This window comes from Bremia lactucae, linkage group LG4 (genome assembly GCF_004359215.1).
Source record: "Bremia lactucae strain SF5 linkage group LG4, whole genome shotgun sequence".
Classification (NCBI taxonomy): domain Eukaryota; phylum Oomycota; class Peronosporomycetes; order Peronosporales; family Peronosporaceae; genus Bremia; species Bremia lactucae.
The window spans coordinates 3392444-3410664 of NC_090613.1; the positions used below are offsets into that span (position 1 = coordinate 3392444).

The 18221-nt window shown below is 47.6% G+C and overlaps 7 protein-coding genes across 7 annotated transcripts; 5 read left to right on the top strand and 2 right to left on the bottom strand.

Annotated features, from left to right (window-relative positions):
- Window positions 1-3999: 3999 nt before the first annotated feature.
- Window positions 4000-4431, top strand: CCR75_003348 (uncharacterized protein; the record flags this gene model as incomplete). The annotated part of the gene is made up of 1 exon (XM_067961445.1): window positions 4000-4431. The coding sequence occupies one exon, from the start codon at window positions 4000-4002 to the stop codon at window positions 4429-4431; it is 432 nt and encodes a 143-aa protein (XP_067816748.1).
- A 3823-nt stretch (window positions 4432-8254) lies between these two features.
- On the top strand, window positions 8255-8774 carry CCR75_003349 (uncharacterized protein; the record flags this gene model as incomplete). The annotated part of the gene is made up of 2 exons (XM_067961446.1): window positions 8255-8535; window positions 8564-8774. 2 exons carry the CDS (start codon window positions 8255-8257, stop codon window positions 8772-8774), a joined length of 492 nt encoding a protein of 163 aa, XP_067816747.1.
- Window positions 8775-8824: 50 nt separating this feature from the next.
- CCR75_003350 (uncharacterized protein) lies at window positions 8825-9226 on the top strand (the record flags this gene model as incomplete). Its single annotated transcript, XM_067961447.1, has 2 exons — window positions 8825-8998; window positions 9023-9226. 2 exons carry the CDS (start codon window positions 8825-8827, stop codon window positions 9224-9226), a joined length of 378 nt encoding a protein of 125 aa, XP_067816274.1.
- Window positions 9227-9381: 155 nt separating this feature from the next.
- CCR75_003351 (uncharacterized protein) lies at window positions 9382-9825 on the top strand (the record flags this gene model as incomplete). The annotated part of the gene is made up of 1 exon (XM_067961448.1): window positions 9382-9825. One exon carries the CDS (start codon window positions 9382-9384, stop codon window positions 9823-9825), a length of 444 nt encoding a protein of 147 aa, XP_067816275.1.
- An 806-nt stretch (window positions 9826-10631) lies between these two features.
- Window positions 10632-11069, top strand: CCR75_003352 (uncharacterized protein; the record flags this gene model as incomplete). Its single annotated transcript, XM_067961449.1, has 2 exons — window positions 10632-10668; window positions 10717-11069. The coding sequence occupies 2 exons, from the start codon at window positions 10632-10634 to the stop codon at window positions 11067-11069; spliced, it is 390 nt and encodes a 129-aa protein (XP_067816272.1).
- Window positions 11070-11399: 330 nt separating this feature from the next.
- Window positions 11400-11702, bottom strand: CCR75_003353 (uncharacterized protein; the record flags this gene model as incomplete). The annotated part of the gene is made up of 1 exon (XM_067961450.1): window positions 11400-11702. The coding sequence occupies one exon, from the start codon at window positions 11700-11702 to the stop codon at window positions 11400-11402; it is 303 nt and encodes a 100-aa protein (XP_067816273.1).
- Window positions 11703-12671: 969 nt separating this feature from the next.
- On the bottom strand, window positions 12672-12851 carry CCR75_003354 (uncharacterized protein; the record flags this gene model as incomplete). Its single annotated transcript, XM_067961451.1, has 1 exon — window positions 12672-12851. One exon carries the CDS (start codon window positions 12849-12851, stop codon window positions 12672-12674), a length of 180 nt encoding a protein of 59 aa, XP_067816276.1.
- Window positions 12852-18221: the final 5370 nt, after the last annotated feature.

Below are 18221 nucleotides of genomic sequence, written 5' to 3' on the forward strand. Positions count from 1 at the left end.
AGGGATCGGTCTGGCTTCATCAGCGAGAGTCGGATTCCTTACGAAGCACCCGCGGGCTGAGTTTACGGTGCATTTATACAACGTGTGGCGGTTTAACGAGATCGGCCGCATTGCGGCCAATCTTCGATCCGAAATCACCACCAATTTTGAGATTGAGGACATGGACACGGGTGCTCTCCGAATTCGCGGGCGTCCACGGCGTGAATAATCACCTTTCACCTAGCTAGGTGTCCTACTATCTTACAGGGGGTGGTGCGCCTGCTTTGGTTTGGAACGGTAATTATAGTTAAGCACCCTGATGTAGGACTCAGGCTCCATCGTCTGCAGTGTGGGTTGTTATGGCATCCGGCAGTTCGTTGCCAATATACGGATGGGCAGTTGCGTGGGCCAGGTCGCATCGAGGCAACGGAGGCAGAGCTTCAAGGTGTTGGCGACCTAGCTAAACGGTTCAGCAGGCCGGAAGAGATTCGTCAAATGGCGGATCGACGGCTGCAAGCTCAGTGGTCGGCAGAAGAGGCGGCCCAGCCAGTGGTTACGCCGATGATCTTGGTGAAAGCCTCCAGTGACCTACTGAGGATCACGCCTCCGCTCCTGGGTGCTCCTGAACGTCCAGTACACGCTGCCCCGAGCTCTCTTGTTGAGCCACCGCAATCGGGTTTGCGTCCACGGAAGGAAACTCATGGCTGACCCGCCCTACTATAAGGACTAGACGGCCTGTGTCCTCCGCAAAGACTTCAGTGCGTCTACCTCGTCCTAGTTCAGGCGGGTATCACATCCTTCAGGATTTAGGACCTGACCATCCTTCATCGGCTCCTTCATCCAAGACCGGCATCGACACCATCGCCGGAGAACTAGTTACGGCCGAAGGCCTATCAGCGGGCGCGGTACCGCGTGTTCAGCAGTCAGTCTCCACACTTACGCCTGACGAACAGGCTACGTAACGAGCAGCAACGGTCCGGGGCTCTGCGCCGGTCTTGTCATGTCCGACCCTCCTAACCAAGCGGCGTCAGGAGCGAGCACGTTGCGCTCGACTGCTAAGTCAGCTGCGGTCCCCGGTTCGGCATCCTATTCCCTCAAAGCCGCGCCTCTAGGTCGAGCCCCTTCACAAGAGGGGGCTTATATGCATTTTTAGTATTCGCTAAGTAAACACTCCTGCTACGAGCAATTGTTTAGTAATGACTGTCGCACAGGCAGCCGCCGACGCCGCCTTGGACGCTCCCACCAAGGACCTGGAGCTTCTTACTGCCAGTATTAAACGGAAATTTAAATATGCTGGGTTTTTGCACCTGGAAGATCAGCTCGCTTATGGATTGTGGGTCCATGCGTTGACGAACGTGGGCCGCGAATGGCCGACAATGTCCAGAGGGGAGTCGGCGACTTAATTATGGTGGTTTCTTCATGATTATGCGGAAAGCCCTTCAGATCGGGAGTCGCTAGCATCAGGTGGGTTCGCAGACCGGGTCCTGTTTAGCTCAAAAAGGGGCCTTGTCAATCCTCTGGAGACCGGCAGGTCCTTCGAGGCTCCTGTCTCAATCGTTCATGCACCATCTCAACTCAAAAAAGAGAGAGTGAGTAAGGAACCAATTCAATCACTTCCTTCCTTAATGGACGACCGCATTGGTCGTGAGGAGTGGCCCGGGGTTTAGTAAGCTTGTTCCGACTGGCCGACGACGGCTGCAACACCATATCCTCTTGTCCACGGTAGCATCGAGGCATGGATGAAAACAGCTCGGCTGCAACCGGGCGTTCTGTTATGTCACGTGCGTCATTTTGTATTCCCGGACGATCTTCTTGCCAGCTTAAAGGATTCAGTGCTTGTGCAGCGGACGGCACAATGGCGGCGGGAATGTCTACTTTCTAGGTTTCAAGCTTACCGGCACAGGGTTCAAGATCCCCCTACCGTACAGTGGCTATATAACTGGATCGCTATCACGGAGTATGGTCTCTCCCAGTCTATGCTTTCCCCGCTCATTGATAATATGGACGACTGGCACAAGCTTAAGGCGGCTAACTACGCGGGGGTGATATTTTACGATTGTGTGACCCCAGTCGGTGCATTCGACTGAGCCAACATCTGCTCTGCGCTATATTATTCGACAGCGAAACATTTGCGTTGACGGGGGACGGTGACAGACCTTTGCTCTCTTCAGAGCAACTTCGATGTTACTGTCGGTTACTCAGTATCAATCCAGCCTTCAAGACGGCGGTCTGGCCGTCGGGGGGACGTCACGTCTGCTGGCACCAGTTCGTCACTTTTTTCGCTACAGCTTTGGCTCCTGCTGATCAAAGGAGTCTACTGGGATATAAGGGCAGCTCACGGGTGTATCTGGCTACGAGTCTCCGTCACGCATCTCTGGATTCAGCGGATGGTTACGGACGGTATCGTTTGCTTTAGGACTGGACGACTTCCCCTGAGGCGTCGAGGATTCACAATAGGGTCGGCTCAGTGATGCGCTGTACATTTCCCAAAATGTGAGAGGTTACAAGGATAGTGTTCGATCAGGTTGGATGTCGGCGTGGCGACATCGACCTAAGCGACTGCGTCCGTTGGCGTGGTGCATTCAGGAAGCTCACGTGGACACGGATGAGGAGGCAACCTCTTTGAGTTATCATTGGGCACAGTTCTGGGGAAGGCATTTGGACTCTAGCGTTCCGTTGTCTTTCTTGAGTACTGGGTCGCCCAAACGAGGCGGGGTGAACACTTCTTTACCTTTATCCTATCTTTAAATTTGGAGCCCACAAACACACTTATGGTTGGAAATTTTAATTGAGTGCAGAGTCCTTTGCTCGATAGGTATGGCTATCATCGGTTGAATTGGTCGGAGAGACCGGCCCTAGACAGTGTGCTGGCAGCGAAAGGTCTCGCGGACGCGAGGGTGTTGAGGTACCATGCGGACGATGGCGGGTTGGATGACTTCGTGGACCATTTCACATTCTGGAAAGAGACAGGGCTACTCGCATCGATCTTACTTATGTGCCCTCGACGTGAGCAGACCGCGTTTTATGGGTCAAAACGCGTGCTTTATCGCAACAGTCGATCAACAGTAGGTTGTTCTTTGCCTCCGGGGCGCGGGCCGACCTCGTCAGTCTTTTAGTCACGCGCGGGTGATGTATTCTATTCATACTCCTCACTCCCACCGAGTCGTTGCAGAACTGGTCGAAGAAGTGGATGCCGTGGCTATCGGTCAGGAGGTGGAGCCTACTACTTGAGATCGAGAGGTTGCCGAAGTAAGAGCCGCATTCACAAGGCACACTCTGCAAGCGGGTCAAGCAGCGCCGGGTGCGGATCCGGCACATTGTACGCCGCCGCAACGAACGACTCTTATTCACCCGAGCGCAATGGATTGACTGCAATATAGAGGATTTACGGCAGGAACATCTTATTCGCCTTGGTCAGCAACTTGCCCGAACTACTTACCGGTTACGTTGGTTTTATCGCCGTGTAGCAGACTGGGAACGCGATCAAACGGTCACAACAATTTTGCATCAGCACGGACCGGCCTTTATACGAAATACATCGATAGCGGATAAGTTAGCATCCGAGTGGTGGACTGTCCTCAGTGTGTGCCATATGACTGCGCCTCGTGGTAACCTACCTTCCGCTATTCGCGCTTCTGACAAGATACCCACTGGGTGGGTCCTTTCTCCAGTTGGCAACGGGGCGCTCCTTGAAGATTTTACGTAGGTGGGAATTCTCATGGCCATTGCCGGTCTCATTCGTCACAAATCCGCGGGGTTGGATGGCCTCAACAATGACTTCTTAAAGGATATGGCTACTCTTCTGGTCCCAGCGCTAGTGAAGGATCCTCCACCTTCGTATCTTGAGGCCCTGATCATACCCTTGCGAAAAGGCGATTAGGCGATGCAACGGATTATCGTCCCATCGCCTTACTCCAAACAAGTAACCAAATCTTCGCCAAAGTTCTCGCGACACGACCGCAACGGGCCCTACCGAAGCTCATCGGGGACTCGCAACAAGGATTCGTCAGCGGCAGACAGATGTTTAAATTAGCGATGGTGATGGTATCTCAGTTGGCCACGGCGACACAGAAGGCTGATCTAGACGCCGCTATGAGTCGGGCCATTCTCTTGCTCGGCTTCCGCAAAGCTTACGACACAGTGGACAGGGAATGTCTGTATGAGGCATTGCGGCAGTTAAGGTTTGCTGAGCGCTATGTTCAGCTTATCGCTCAACTGCATACTGGAACGACGGCTACATTCCTGGTCAACGAGGAGCGGTCCAAGCCCATTCCAGTTGTCTCAGGAATTCGCCAGGGCTGCCTGCTTGCCCCGCTGCTTATTCTCCTCGTCGTCGAGCTCTTAGGCATCGCGGTGCAACAGACATCGAACTTTACAGGACTCCCTGTGCCGGTTTCCCGGTCGGCTCGCACACGTTCTCCGCCATCGTTGATGACTCAACGGTCTTTCTGAAGAAGGCGCATCAGCTTGAGCCTGTACACACCCTTATTTCTCGTTTTGGTGCATTCTCTGATCTCCAGGCCCATCCGGCCAAGAATAGGCTGATTGTTCTTAATCGAGCGGTGTGCATCACGGGCTTTCAAGAGATATCGGTCCTCCAGCCGGCGGACACGGTGCGGAATTCAGGTTATGAGTCTGAGATTGAGGACCTACAGCATCGCAATTGGGCGCTTCGTATTCGGAAGTTACAACGACGCCTTTTCAAAGCTGTCAAAGTAGCAACCAGCCTAGAGCATCGGGTCTTAATCCTCAACTCCATCATCCTGCCATCAATCCTGCTCACAGCCGCTAATTTTGACATCCCGGAATGGACACGGAAAGCTGTTCGGAATTTGTACAAACAACTTTTGTGAGCAAGTGCTACCTCCACGGAGGTGCGTCGTCACAAGGGTAATCCTGGTCTGCTCTTTGCTCAGAAAAGGCAAGGGGCGTCGGGCTCGCCTCTTTCGAGGTTGCCATTAAAACACAACGAACTTAACATGCTCTGCAGTGGCGTGCGCTTGCGCATGATAAGTATTGTTGCTCGTGGCGTTTCTGGGTTTATCAGAGCCGGCCTACACCTTCTGGAACGGTACTACATGAGCGGCCTCGGGAGGGAGCGTGGTCGGTTTGCTTGGCTAAACCGTCAAAAGATTCGGTTGTGAGGGGTCTGGACATGCTTCTCGAACTCACAGCGGAGAATTGGAGTGTCTCTAGGCCCGGATGACTGAGCACAATGCATCCTTGCTTCATAGAACCGACAGCTGGTGGGATGGCGACGACTGGTTGTGTCTTATCGTCCTGTTTTCTCGGATGCAGTCGCTTCTCAGGATCCTCACTTGCACGCGATCTCTCAATTTTGTGGGACGTTTGGATGAAGTTATAACTCATGGATACGGGACCGGAAGGACTCCAGTTGGTTCGTTTCAAATTTGACAGGATCGTGACTTTTTCCATCTCGGACTTACACGTCGTCGGATAGGACAGGCAGAATTTTCTCTTCCGCATTCCTCCGGCTGGACCACTATTTTTACACCACTCTCAGTCCAAATTGCGGCGATGGGTAACGATTATCTTGCTAGCGTCACCACATTTCCTCATTGGGTCTGCATTGACGCTCGAGCCTCCATTTTGGTTGCGGCTGCACCTCGTTTCGGTTTGACTATGAATGGTCAACGATGAAAAGGGGTCACATCGTCGGGACTAGACAGGGTCTTCAGCGTCAGACGTTAGATCGGGTCCATCTGCAGCAAGGATTCGACGGGTTTCGATGGTTCCTAACATAGCCATCAAAGCTGGCTCCGGACCTAGCTGATGGATTATCACCCTCCGTCGACTTCCTTCAGCGGCACAGGGTCGTATTTTACGCCCATCCCCGCCATCACCGGTTTCCGTGGTCGGTAGCGGAGCGCGTCCCGAATAGTTCTCTTCGATGGTCAGTTTTTCGACGTGCGTTTCAGCTTCATAAACGGCCGCTGACGACTGCGTTATGGTCACTGTTGCGGCAAACGGACGTCGTTATCAGTACAGACTTCTGGCAGCGGGCAGCAGCGCATCAGTGTCCGTCCCATGTTTGGCGTCACGCTCAAGGTCTGACGGAATATCAAGTTTGGACGGCCTACCAGGTTGCTACCATGCAACTAAACCTCTTTCATGTGGGTCGTCAGGGGGACAATAGCTGTCGAGCATTGTCGGGGTGTCACGGAGGGAAAGAGTCTCCGGCGCACATCTTTTTGGACTGTCCTAAGGCGCGCGCTAGTTGGGGCAAACTTCTCCGGCATTGGAGGGCGTTACCGCGGTCCCTCTCGGGGACACGAGTCTTCTGCTCGGCTGCACCTCTAGGCGAGCTCCACCGATCCCGGCACGGCAGCGGCAATGGCTGCTCCTACGGTTTCAGGACGATTTTGAGGCCGCGGTCACGGGCTGGAAACGAATCCAGTTTTTAATGTGTACCATTTGCCTCAAGCACTTATCAGGTGAGCGAAATGATGCACTGTTTCAGGGACAGTAGACCGCGGTGTCTCACAGCGTACCTCGTTGGACGCATCGGGTACGCCAAATCAAGGCGTTGGCGAAATGGGACCATCGCGATCCGGACAGAGTCGTTCAAGGGGCGCTATTGTACGCTTACGTGGATCTGTTTACGCTTGAGCCGAGGGATCTTTCGGTTGCTTTTGAGATCAGCCACGACTGTTCGCTGTCGCCGGTGCTTCTTTCCTGGCTTCGGAGCTTTCAGACATTTTGTACTTCATCAAATGAAATAGACCGTCATGAAATCTCTCTCTCCATTTCACTACTCTCATCGGTATGTGGCTATAACGGCTCCCTTAATTAAATATTATTAAACCTTTCCAATTATTGAACTACGCAGCTCTCATCTTCTGTACCTTGAACACGTTTACAATGGTACGCAGACTGGTATCCTTCCTGGGCTCCAGAAGATTCTCATAGAGCAGGGTTAAAAATTATAGAAGAAAAATTGCCGTTTTGTTTGCATCGATGCAGCTCATGCTGGTCAGCTACCCAATGATGTATTCAAAAAGCTTCAGCTATTTTGTGAAGGGCAGAGTATCATCAACAGGCGTTGTTTTATCTTAGCCAGATTAGAATTCACTCTATGCAACAAAGTAAGCTCTAAACCTAAGTTGAAAGAGCATCTTCATTTCTGTAAAAACGATAAGAATTTCTCAGGCAAATTTATTGTTAAAACGCTTTAAGGATATTAGTGTTTTAGATGTTCCCGTTTTAAGTGGTGTATGACTTCGATGGTGTGTCGTCTCGACGCTATGTTCCAGTCGACAGCAGCGCCGTTATGACATGGTACCAGAAACGGGCTAGTGCGACCAGCAATTCGGGCCATGGCGCGTGGTGGCACGTGCCATGGAGCCAAAAAGGGGTTTTGGACTGGTGCTGGCATGTACGGATTCGATGATGGTGTGTGGTTCGACCAATTTGGCTGGACTCGACTTGTAACGGGACACCCTTTGCTAGTACTGTTACCAGTACTACACAACCTTCACTGATTTCAGTGAAGGTGGCGCACCTCGATTTTTTCACGTATACTGACGTGCAGAGGAAGATTACTGGAAGCAAAGTAGTCTTATCTACCAAAGGTTAGTTCTAAGGCTTTACAATAGAGAAAAAGTGAAACTGTATTAATATATTAAGTTCCTACGTAACGATCTCCCATCTACTTCTGACTTTATTATATATTGGTAACAATCTATGTATGGCGGCCTACTTGCGCACCGCACAATCGTGTCTTGTAACGATTGGCGGGGTTGAATTAAACTTAAATCAGCCAATCAATAGAACTAGTGTATTACTGCATTAATATTAACAAATTTAGTAATATTGGAACTATTAAGTCAGAATTAATAGAGATAATAATTTTGTACTTCTTTATTTACATCGTCTCATAAGAAATAACGTTTATTATTTCTCTTATAGGAAGTAATGTTTATGACGGGGCACCCTGTTACAGGAGTTGGCGAGGCATTTTGATTGGGCGTGGGCATACGACATGTAGGTAGCTTATAGGAGTCGTCGATGGTCTAGAGCGAGGGTAATCGGTAGAGAGGTTGAGTGCTTTGGTCCTAACTCCTATATAGCACTTCACAATTTGCTTTTATGTGCGCAATACGCTATAAAGTTAACTTTAGCTACAGCGGCGAAGAAGATGACGGGATTCGGCACCGGTGCCAAGACGAAGATGTCAAAATCAAGATAAAGCAGCCTTTTTTCGAGTTTATCGAGCAGCCAGACTTGGCGCGATACATGCGCGATCGTCAGTAGTATGAAGAAAAAAAGAGGGAGCGATGTGCGACGGCGGGTGAAGTCCAAGAAAACGTCGTCGCAAGCGTTAAGAGCTCTATTGAAAACGCGGATTCTTGATCATTTGGCTCATTATGTGTTTAAGGTGGACGTATTCAATGTCATGGAGGATCATTTGATCCCAGAGATCAAATGCAAAGCAAGAACGATTTTGAACGATCATGTACCTGACGTGGTGAAGCTGTTCGCCAGTCATCTGATGATGGATATGAGGGAGTCAGATGTTGAAGCACGGATATCAAAGTACTTAATGGATTTTGATCGGCTTGAGGATGAGCACGGGCTATCGACATGGGTTTAATCGTGGTGACCTACCCTTGGCAAGTGTCCCCTGTTTAGTGTTGGATGGTCAAGAGGATGAATTTCTCTTGGGGAAACGTATTATGCAAGACATTGTCATCGATATTGACGGACGTTTTGACCAATTGGCTGATGGTGACAGTGCTATTGAGGCTGACGAGGATGTCATCAGCCAAGTCTAGCCCGATCTTGCATTTGAGATGAGTAAAGAATTGACGATACTCTTCGCCACATGACCGACGACACGCTCAAGGCGGGTTCCGAATCCAGTAAAGCCAAGGTATTACGTGAACTAGTTGCTGAATACAAGGATGTCTGGCGTATCCGTATCGGTGCAGATCCACCTGCTGATGTCGAACCGTTGCGTGTACCTGTACGTGCCTATACACAACCATACAGGAGCGGGGTAAGGAAATATACTGAGTCTTAGCGGGATTTTTTGCGGTCATATAGAAAGAAACTTGTCGAGAATGGTCTCGTTCGCAAGAACAATTCCAGTCGGTGGGCCTGTGCGACACTACCAGCACGAAAACCAGGCGGTAAAGTCTTTCGTTTCATCGTGGGCTATTGTCCGATCAACCACCTAACTGTTCCGCTTGCCGGAGCGACGCTGAACCTGGCCGCGATTACTTAAGGCGTAAGATGATCATATGGATCTGGCCAGTTCGATCTCTTTAAAGGGGGTTGGAAGCTGCCTTTGGATTCTGGAAGCCAGAAAAAGTTCCGTTTGTTACAGAGGATGGTGTTTTCACCCAGTTGCGACTTCTCCAAGGTGCTGGTAACTCGGCAATGTATTATCAGCTGCAAATGCATGATTTTTACGTGAGATGCTGTACGATTTGGTACTTTTTAGGATCGACGACGTTATTTGCAAAGGGACCAGACGAATACCTTGAAAGACTTCGCCAGTTCTTTGAAATTCTGCGAAATCGTCGACTTAAGCTAAATCTGCGCACGTGTAGCTTTTTCATACAATGGGTTATTTGGTGCGGGAAACTAATCGATGAAACGGGCATCCAGTATTCGCCAGAAAGATTGAAAACGTTGCAACACATGCCGCAACCACCAACCGGAGCTGCTTTACAAAATGTCCAATGTGCTGTCAACTGGCTTCGGGATTACATGGTTGATTATGCACGCATTGTTCAGCCTTTGCAATCAAAACTCGAATTTGTGATGTCCAAACGTGGACGGAAAAAGACACAACTCGCTGAAGTCGATCCGACACGGTAGGGTGATGAAAATGATGCGCTCAAGAACGTGTTGAGGCTTCTGGCTACATCTACCAAGCAGCATTTTCCGATAACAGACGCCAAGGTATGCCTTTTACAGACGCCTCAAACCAAGGTTAGGCTGCCGTGGTGACAACAGTGGGTTATTGAAAGCTAGTATCCCGTTTACCGCGTTGTCTCAAGAGTTGTTGGTCTACCGTGGGGTCTCTTTAATGATTCCTAACTCAATTGGTTTGTCATGGTGAAGGAGTGAATCAGTTATTATGAAATTAAAACGTCTATTTGAAAGCATACCTAATCAAACGCGCCTGGGAAGACTTGCTGTATCTCTTAGAAAAGGATGTGAATATCTACTGCGACCATGCAATTCTTGTGCAGATTTTTGCAGCGAATAAAGAGGTGAGACCCCATGTTCGGGGTAAATTGCAGCGATGGGCGTTAAAAATGATCGGTATACGCTACAGTATTGAGCATATTCAAGGCAAGGATAATCTTTACGCGGACATTGTATCTCGCTGGGACCAACAAGCAGTTGATCCTCCTATCGCTATTTAGCGATGACAACCCGTGCTGCTGCAGACGTTCCGTACCCCTCCGACCACTCCAAGATGATAAGTTTATGTGGCCACCCGTGGCCGACTTTCGTGATGAGCAGTTCCGTTATCGCGCTGATGCACCATCTCCAGCTGATGATGACCCGGTACGCGTCGACGACCTGTTGGAGGACCTACAAAGGCAAAGACAATGCTTAAGCGACTGATAATCGTCGCCCACTGAGGTCCTCAATACCACCGTGGAGGTGAGATTATGGTGACGACATTGCAAGACGTTTTGCCCTTAGTCGGTTACAACTTGTTGCAGGTAGTTTCTACGTGATTGCTTGCTATGTAAGCACGTCAAAAGCAAAAAGATATTAGGAAGCCGTCGACGGCTACTCGCCGTAACGAGTGCATGCAACTCGATTACCTATTGCTGGACGAATCGTATGGTACAACCAAGTATGTTCTTGTCTTAAAAGACGAACTTACGCACTACTGTGAGCTGATTGCCGTTGAGTCAGCCACAAAGACAACGGCTGCCGGGTCAATGCTCGACTGGCACAAGCGATTCGGCTTGCTTGAGATGTGGGCTTTCAATAATGGAACCCAATTTAAGGCAACGGGCATTGCGCTGTTGGTAGATAGATTGAAAGCATTGCAGAAGTTTGTTCCCGTCTACACTCTGTGGATTAATGGGACTGTGTAACGTGTCGTCCTTGACATACTCGTGTATGCTATTGGAATTAAATTTGGATAACAGGAACTGGGTATACCTGTTGCCTGTCATCCAGGCCAATTTACTCAATCGTCTATGGTTTCGTTGGGTGAACATGCTCCTACTGACTTAATTACCGGCCTCCCGGCTACTTTCCTACTGGATACCAGTTTTGCACCTGATAAAAAGACGTCGCGTGTCCTACCTGCGAATTTGGACCGCCTTGGCAGTCATCTTCAGAAGCTACGTGACTACTTCGCTGAAATGCATCAGGAAACATGTAATCCATGTAGCCGGAAACATGGCAACAGATGCACTGGCTTAAAAAAAGTTCAGATAGCTCAGCGGCACCCCTGTTCCCAACATAGCGTTTAACAAATGCTGGAACATCACACAGATAGCAAGAAACAGTTTTAATGAATTTTCAATCTCTTCAAGGCCGCGCCAAGTCGCAAAAAGCTGCCACTCATGACTTGCTGTATCAACGCGGTGATTTACAATGGCACCAATGCCCAATATGACCCCTTGGCTAGCGACATGCTCGCGGATCTCGGCTGTCACGTTGAGCTCTGCATCTGCATAATTCGTGAGACGAGAGCCATGTAGGTCATATACATTGTTCATTAAAAGATGCGTAACCATATATGAATAGGGAAAGCCTCCGTGACGCGAAAAGGCCCACCCATCGCACCACCAACTTATTCCCCCCCCCGCGCATGCATTTATCAACGCGCGACCAAAGAACAAAATCACCAACGGCAAAACTGCACACCGTACCCTTGGTCATTCGCTTGAGTTCTTTACGGTCGACCACCACGGATTGGATGATGGCGTGTAGTTCGACCAAATGGCTGGACTGGACTTGGCAAGGAGTTTTGTTTGGTCATGGCATAAGACATGTAGGGGAAGAGATTGATTGCGTTGGTACTAATACCTATATAGCACTTCACAATTTGTTTTTAAGTGCGCGATACGCTATAAATGGTGCGATAGGCGTGCATTCGAGAGACAAAAGAAAGCAGAACTCAGCGGTACGGCCGTTTCACATATACGTATAGATATAGAGAGTATGCATTTTGATCTACTGTTTGCAGAGATGATATCAAATCATATTTAAGCTATGCGTAAGGCTAGATATCATTCAGTGTGAGCTGCAAGATGCATAATAATGACATTTCCATACGCACTTGGGTTGTCACATGCGGTACAAAAATCTTAAAAGGACCTGGTAATTGGGCTGCCAAAGCCTAAGAGCATTGACAGTTGGTACCTGCTTGCCAATCTTCGCTAACGTGAACATCAAACTTTAAGCATCGACACATTGGTCGAATGTTTTGTCACAGTCATCATTTGCAACAGTAATGCTACAATTACATATTCGATAACAGATGCTTGAGAAATATCGCAAATTTTAGGACTAAAAATTGTCAGCGCATCGTAGGCTTCACATTTCTGACCAGTACCTTGCTGAAAAATAGTAGCTGCAAGTTTAAAGTTGAGGGCTCCGGTGTTTATTAAGGACTTGAAAGAGGTCCTCCAAATTAACACGGATATTGCCCTCGAGGGTTGAGCCTGTAGTTGCAGTACCAAAAATCAGACAAACGAGACAAGAAGGCAGACCAATGCGACAACACATAACGCTTCCACTGCTTGATACAGCAGAAAGGACACATTTACGAGCGCCTGCTCGGATATGTCGTGCTTGCCGTGAGGTAAGGACGACATCATGCAAGCTTGATTCGATAATTGATAGAATAAAATTGTATCGCCCATCGTGAAAAGGCATGAATTTAACAATGAGGAAGAGCTGAGTGACCTGTTCGATGTGCAGTCCAATGCTAGCAGCGATATAGGGAGCCGAAATACACGGCACGGCGCAGCAGAATCCGAAGAATTGAATTTTTAGTTTAGGCTTTCCCTAATGCTGTTGAAGGTGGAACATCAGGCGACGGTTCGATGTCGTGCTGATGTGGCGGTTACTGTCGTAAATGACACAATAAGAAGAGCAAGCGAGGTTGTTACATTAAAGTACGCTACATGTATTAGGGTTTTATAAGAACGAATATTCTTTCCACTTTCCCCTACACGAAGCAAGTCTTACGCAGTGTGTTGTCATACCCCAACAGGTTATGAGCCCAAACGCGGGTGGGGCTAATGATGTCCTCAACATGGACAATTACTTTGTATGGGAGCTTCATGCTCGGATGAAACTAGCCAAGAAAGGGCTATTGGAGCACATCGACGCGACGAAGGCACCGTGTGCCACGAGGGCCGACGCGTCGATATGAACAGTCAATGATATGAAGGCCTTCACGCTTGTGTGTGCAGCAATCACCCCAAGTCCACGGTCCATGGCTTGAAATGAAAGCACGACTGCAGAAGCTTGGGATATATTAAAGAGCTTTTTTTCATGGAAGTATTCACAACCGTGTGTAGATCCGTCGGCAGCTGTATGAATTCAAGATGCAGAAGTGAGAGAATGTACTGGATCACTTTCTAAAGTTTGATGAGCTGCGCATGTCCACGCGAGCCATCGGAGACGAAGTTTCGTCTGACGAGCAGCATGTATACTGCCTGGAAGCTTGTCTGATGAGTATGATCAGATCATCAGAATCATTGAGAACATAAGGGACATTGATCTGTTCCAAGCCAGAGGAATGCTTCGTCGTGAATACGAAGGCATTTCTCGCAAGGAGATGAGTGAACTTGCATTGAAGTCTACAAGAAGCGTCAAAGGCAAAGTACTCCGGTCGAAGGAAACAAAAAAACAAGTTTACCGGGACGTGTTTCGTGTGTGAAAAAGAGGGTCACAAGAAACAAGACTGTTGGAAGAATCAAACCAGCAAGAAAAATAACGAGCAAGCATTTACTGTTAGTGAACATGGCTCGGAAGGTTGGCTACCCGACAGTGATGCAAGTAGTCATATGTGCCCATACCAAGATAAATTTTCGGAAATTTGATCGTTGAATTGATCAGTTGGCATAACGATCGCAAATGGGCAGACAGTTATGGCTGCTGGAATTTGTGCGATTCGAATTATCCTGAATAAATGTGCCAATTCGCATTGAAGACGTACTGTACGTTCCAGAGCTGGATCGCAGACTGCTATCAATTTTGTACTATCGGAAAAGGGGTAGGATGTGACTTTTACGAACAAAATGTGTGGGATCAGGAGTTATCAAGATGTGATGGCGAAAGTAAACCAACTGGGAAATTTTTTTATGATAAAATGTGCAACATTAGGGTCGGCATTCACTATCGAAGTATTTGCTTGTGGAATAAAAGATGTGAGTTCTAGGATGTGGCATGCACGACTAGGAGTGATGTGATGAGTCAAATGGAGACAAAGTCTCAAGGAGGACCCGCACGACGCGTGGTTACATTTCTGGATGATTTCTCGCGCTACGTGGTGACATACTTCATCGCTAGCAAGTCTGAAGTGCTGGGAAAGTTCATCGAATACAAGTCGATGATGGAAAACCAACTGAATTCCACGATCAAATGCATTCGCACCGACAATGGTGGCGAATAAATCAACACGAAATTTTGAACAAGTTTGTCACAAGGCTGGCATAGTCACCAAGCGACACTGCCATATTCCCCGCAGCAAAATGGATCGGCTGTATGAATGAATAGATCCCTGACGGAATGTGCAAGATCGATGCTAAACCACATGCAACGAAGTGAAGGGTTATCGTGTCTGGAATTATAATTCAGAAAGACTCGAGGTCACAAGGTCAGTGACATTTCAAGAACATCCACGGACGAAGTATAAACAAGTTGCTGATGACGAACTTGCATCGACTCGTCAGCACGCAAAATTAAATGGCGACGGAGACGAAGATATCAGGGTTCAATCACCAATTTTCTCGAATCACGATGAAAATGAACCTATGGAGGTTGACCAGACTAATAGTGGTCAAATAGTCTCGCCTCCTCATGAATTAATAACGTTGAGGACACTTCTAGAGAATGGACATGGAGATGATTTTGCTTTCGATTTCGATGGCGTGTACATGCAGCCACCTGATTTAATTGAGGATGATATTCAGCCCATTGTGCACAGGAAAGGATGGACTAATCTCGATGACAGTCTGGAGACACATTCATCTCGTGTTGCTGGACACAATAACCTTCTTGCAATATCTCCTCCAAGCTCAGACTCACAAGCTTTGGTTCCGGTCGGGATGTCAGATGCTATCGTTTCGTCACTTGGAGATGAACCTGTGGAACGTGCCTAGAAACAATATCGCATTGATTATGATCAAGCTAATGCGGCATTTGAAACCCCATCAACGTGCCAAAATGCTATGAAGTCTCCACAAAGTACGATGTGGAAAGAAGCGATAAAGGCCGAACTGAAGGCACTTAATAGCAAAAAGACGTCGAGTCCCGTGGACAATTCGTAGTTGAAAAGAAAGGGTATTGGAAATAAGTGGGTTTTCGCATCAACCGAAATGAAAACGGTGATATTGCGCGATATATGGCTCGGCTTGTGGCACTAGGTCATCGTCAGACCTATAGAATTGATTACTACGACACGTATTCTCCGGTCGCGAACATGAATTCAATTCGTGTGTTTTCGCAGTGTGTTGCCATCATGGGTTGGCTACGTTCCAATATGACGTCGATACAGCATTTATCAATTGTGTTCTCGAAGAAGAGGTGTTTCTTAATACACATGAGGGCGTTGAAATGCAATCGGGTCAAGTGCTGAAGCTAAATCGAAGCCTTCATGGACTAAACAAGCTGCTGCAACATGGTTTAAGACTAGTTTAAGTGTATCTAAGAGCATGGGGTTTGTAGCGTGTGTTTCGGATCCGTGTGTATTTGTTTGTCGATTTGACAATTTTTCATTGATTTACGTGACGTTATATGTCGACGAAATGCTCATTGGTGTTTTTTCGTACGACTCAATTAAGCAAGTTGCTGATGAATTGTCTACTAAATTTCAGCTCAAGACACTAGGTAAAGTGCGATTTATTCTGGGCATCGAAGTTGACTACAAAATGGAGGATAAACAGCTCAAGATCAGTCAAAGCGCGTGTATAGCAAGAATTGTTGAAACATTTAATCAAGATAATGCTAGATCGGTGTAAATTTCGGGTGTGTAGATAAAATATGTAGACAGCACCCAGACTTCCCCGGTGGCACAACATGATAATGTTGGAAGTGATGCACCCAAAAATGAAGAATCGTCCGTATCGTTCTTTGGTGGGTTCAGTACTCTATGTGGCAACCGGCACAAGACCCGACATTGCATTCGTGGTGTGTCAATTGAGTCGACACTTAGGAAAACTAAGTGTAGAACATTGGAATGCGGCCATTCGAGTGCTGCGTTATTTAAAGTCAACCGCTATGGAAGGAATCTGCTATCGGAGCAAGTCACGTGAACTGCAGTTGAGTGCATTTAGTGACGCTGATTGGGGCAGCAACAAGGCAATCGACGCTCAACATCAGGTGTGATGATGATGGTCAACGGATTACCCGTGATTTTCAAGTCAAAAATGCAAAACAGTGTGTCACTAAGCACTGCTGAAGCCGAATATGTGGCTCTATCATTGTGCATTCAAGAAGTATTGTGGACTATGTCGCTATTGCTGGAGATGAAGGTCAAGATTGATGGTCCAGTAATGGTGTACGAGGACAATTAAAGTGCGATCGCTATCTTGAAAAATGAAGGGTATCAAAGTCGTGCGAAGCACATTGATTAACGCTTTCATTATGTACATGTTAAGTCAAGAACAAGGTAATTCAGCTGGAGTATATTGAAACTAAGTTACAGCTCGCTGATCTCTTCCATTTCGACAAAAAAATTCAATTTCTCGTGACCAAGACCAATTTTAAAAACTTCTCGTCGAGAAGAAGTGTTGAAGGTGGAACATCAGGCGACGGTTCGTTGTCGTGCTGATGCGGCAATTAGTGTCGTGAATGACACAAGAAGAAGAGCACGCGAGGTTGCTACATTTAAGTATGTTGCAAGTATCAGGTCTTTTAAGGACGAATATACAATCGATTTTCCCCTACACGAAGACATTCTAACGCAGTGTGTTGTGATACCACAACTGATGCAACAACAGCTAAAGTGACGACATATGAATTGATAAAGAAACATAAGAAAGAGATTTTTTTGGCCTATTTGTTCTGTATGAGCATGTCGCGTCATGACGTCTATATGATCCAGCAAATCCTTCTTTGTCAGCCTCATCCTCGCGTTTAACTCCCACAAGAAGTAGTTATCTTCGCGGAGTATGTCGCCCGTATCAGACGTTTATGGGCTCGTCACCTTTCGCTTGAGGCAGCAACCAAGGGCGATGTGAGATGTAGATGCTTAGAAGAAGGTATCATGAAAAGCTTGTTGATCCTTATTACCGCCCATGGACGAGACATGATATGTGGACCCGGCTGATGAAGCTGCTTTATCAGCTAAGATAGAGCTACGTATCACTAGCTATTTTGACAATGGTGGATATGTTGCCTGTATATCTCGTATAATTCCCATTTTCCATGAAGAAATAAGCGCATATGCCCCTTGAAGTTACCATTATGCAAGGCGTGGGCAGTCCTCCTGTAAGAACACAAACTCATATGTACAACACCACGCCACCTTCAATAGCGACTGCTTCGGTTTTATTTGCACCATAGCTATTGAGAAAGGCGGGGACTTACGCGATTCTATTGGTGTTCAAAAAGAGGTTTGGAATTAATGTGGCCGTTACAAGGACAGAGGAGCTACCGCTCAGCACTACTGTGGCTATTTGCAGCTCGATTGCAGCCACTCGTGCCTTATATAAGCGAATTGACTACTTTGCAAAACGGTTTTAAAGTCCTCAAACGACATTTAGTCGTTGTTCAACAAAGCCATTAGCTCCGAAAGCGTTTAAGAGGCACCGCTTTTGTAGATTTTCTGCTTAAGACTAAATTATCACATACTCCGTCATTTAATATGCTCCATCCCGTACTGAATCAATGCTCAGATGTTAGCTAGCAATATTCTTGACAATACATCGTCAGCAAGTGGTTTCATGCCAAAAAAAGTTTCACGTTCTGTAACAATAACTTTAGAGCTTTGGACGCTAGACTCGTCAGTCTGCGCATGTCCTTTCAGGAACTGCAGTCAGACAGTGCCGCACTGTGCAGTC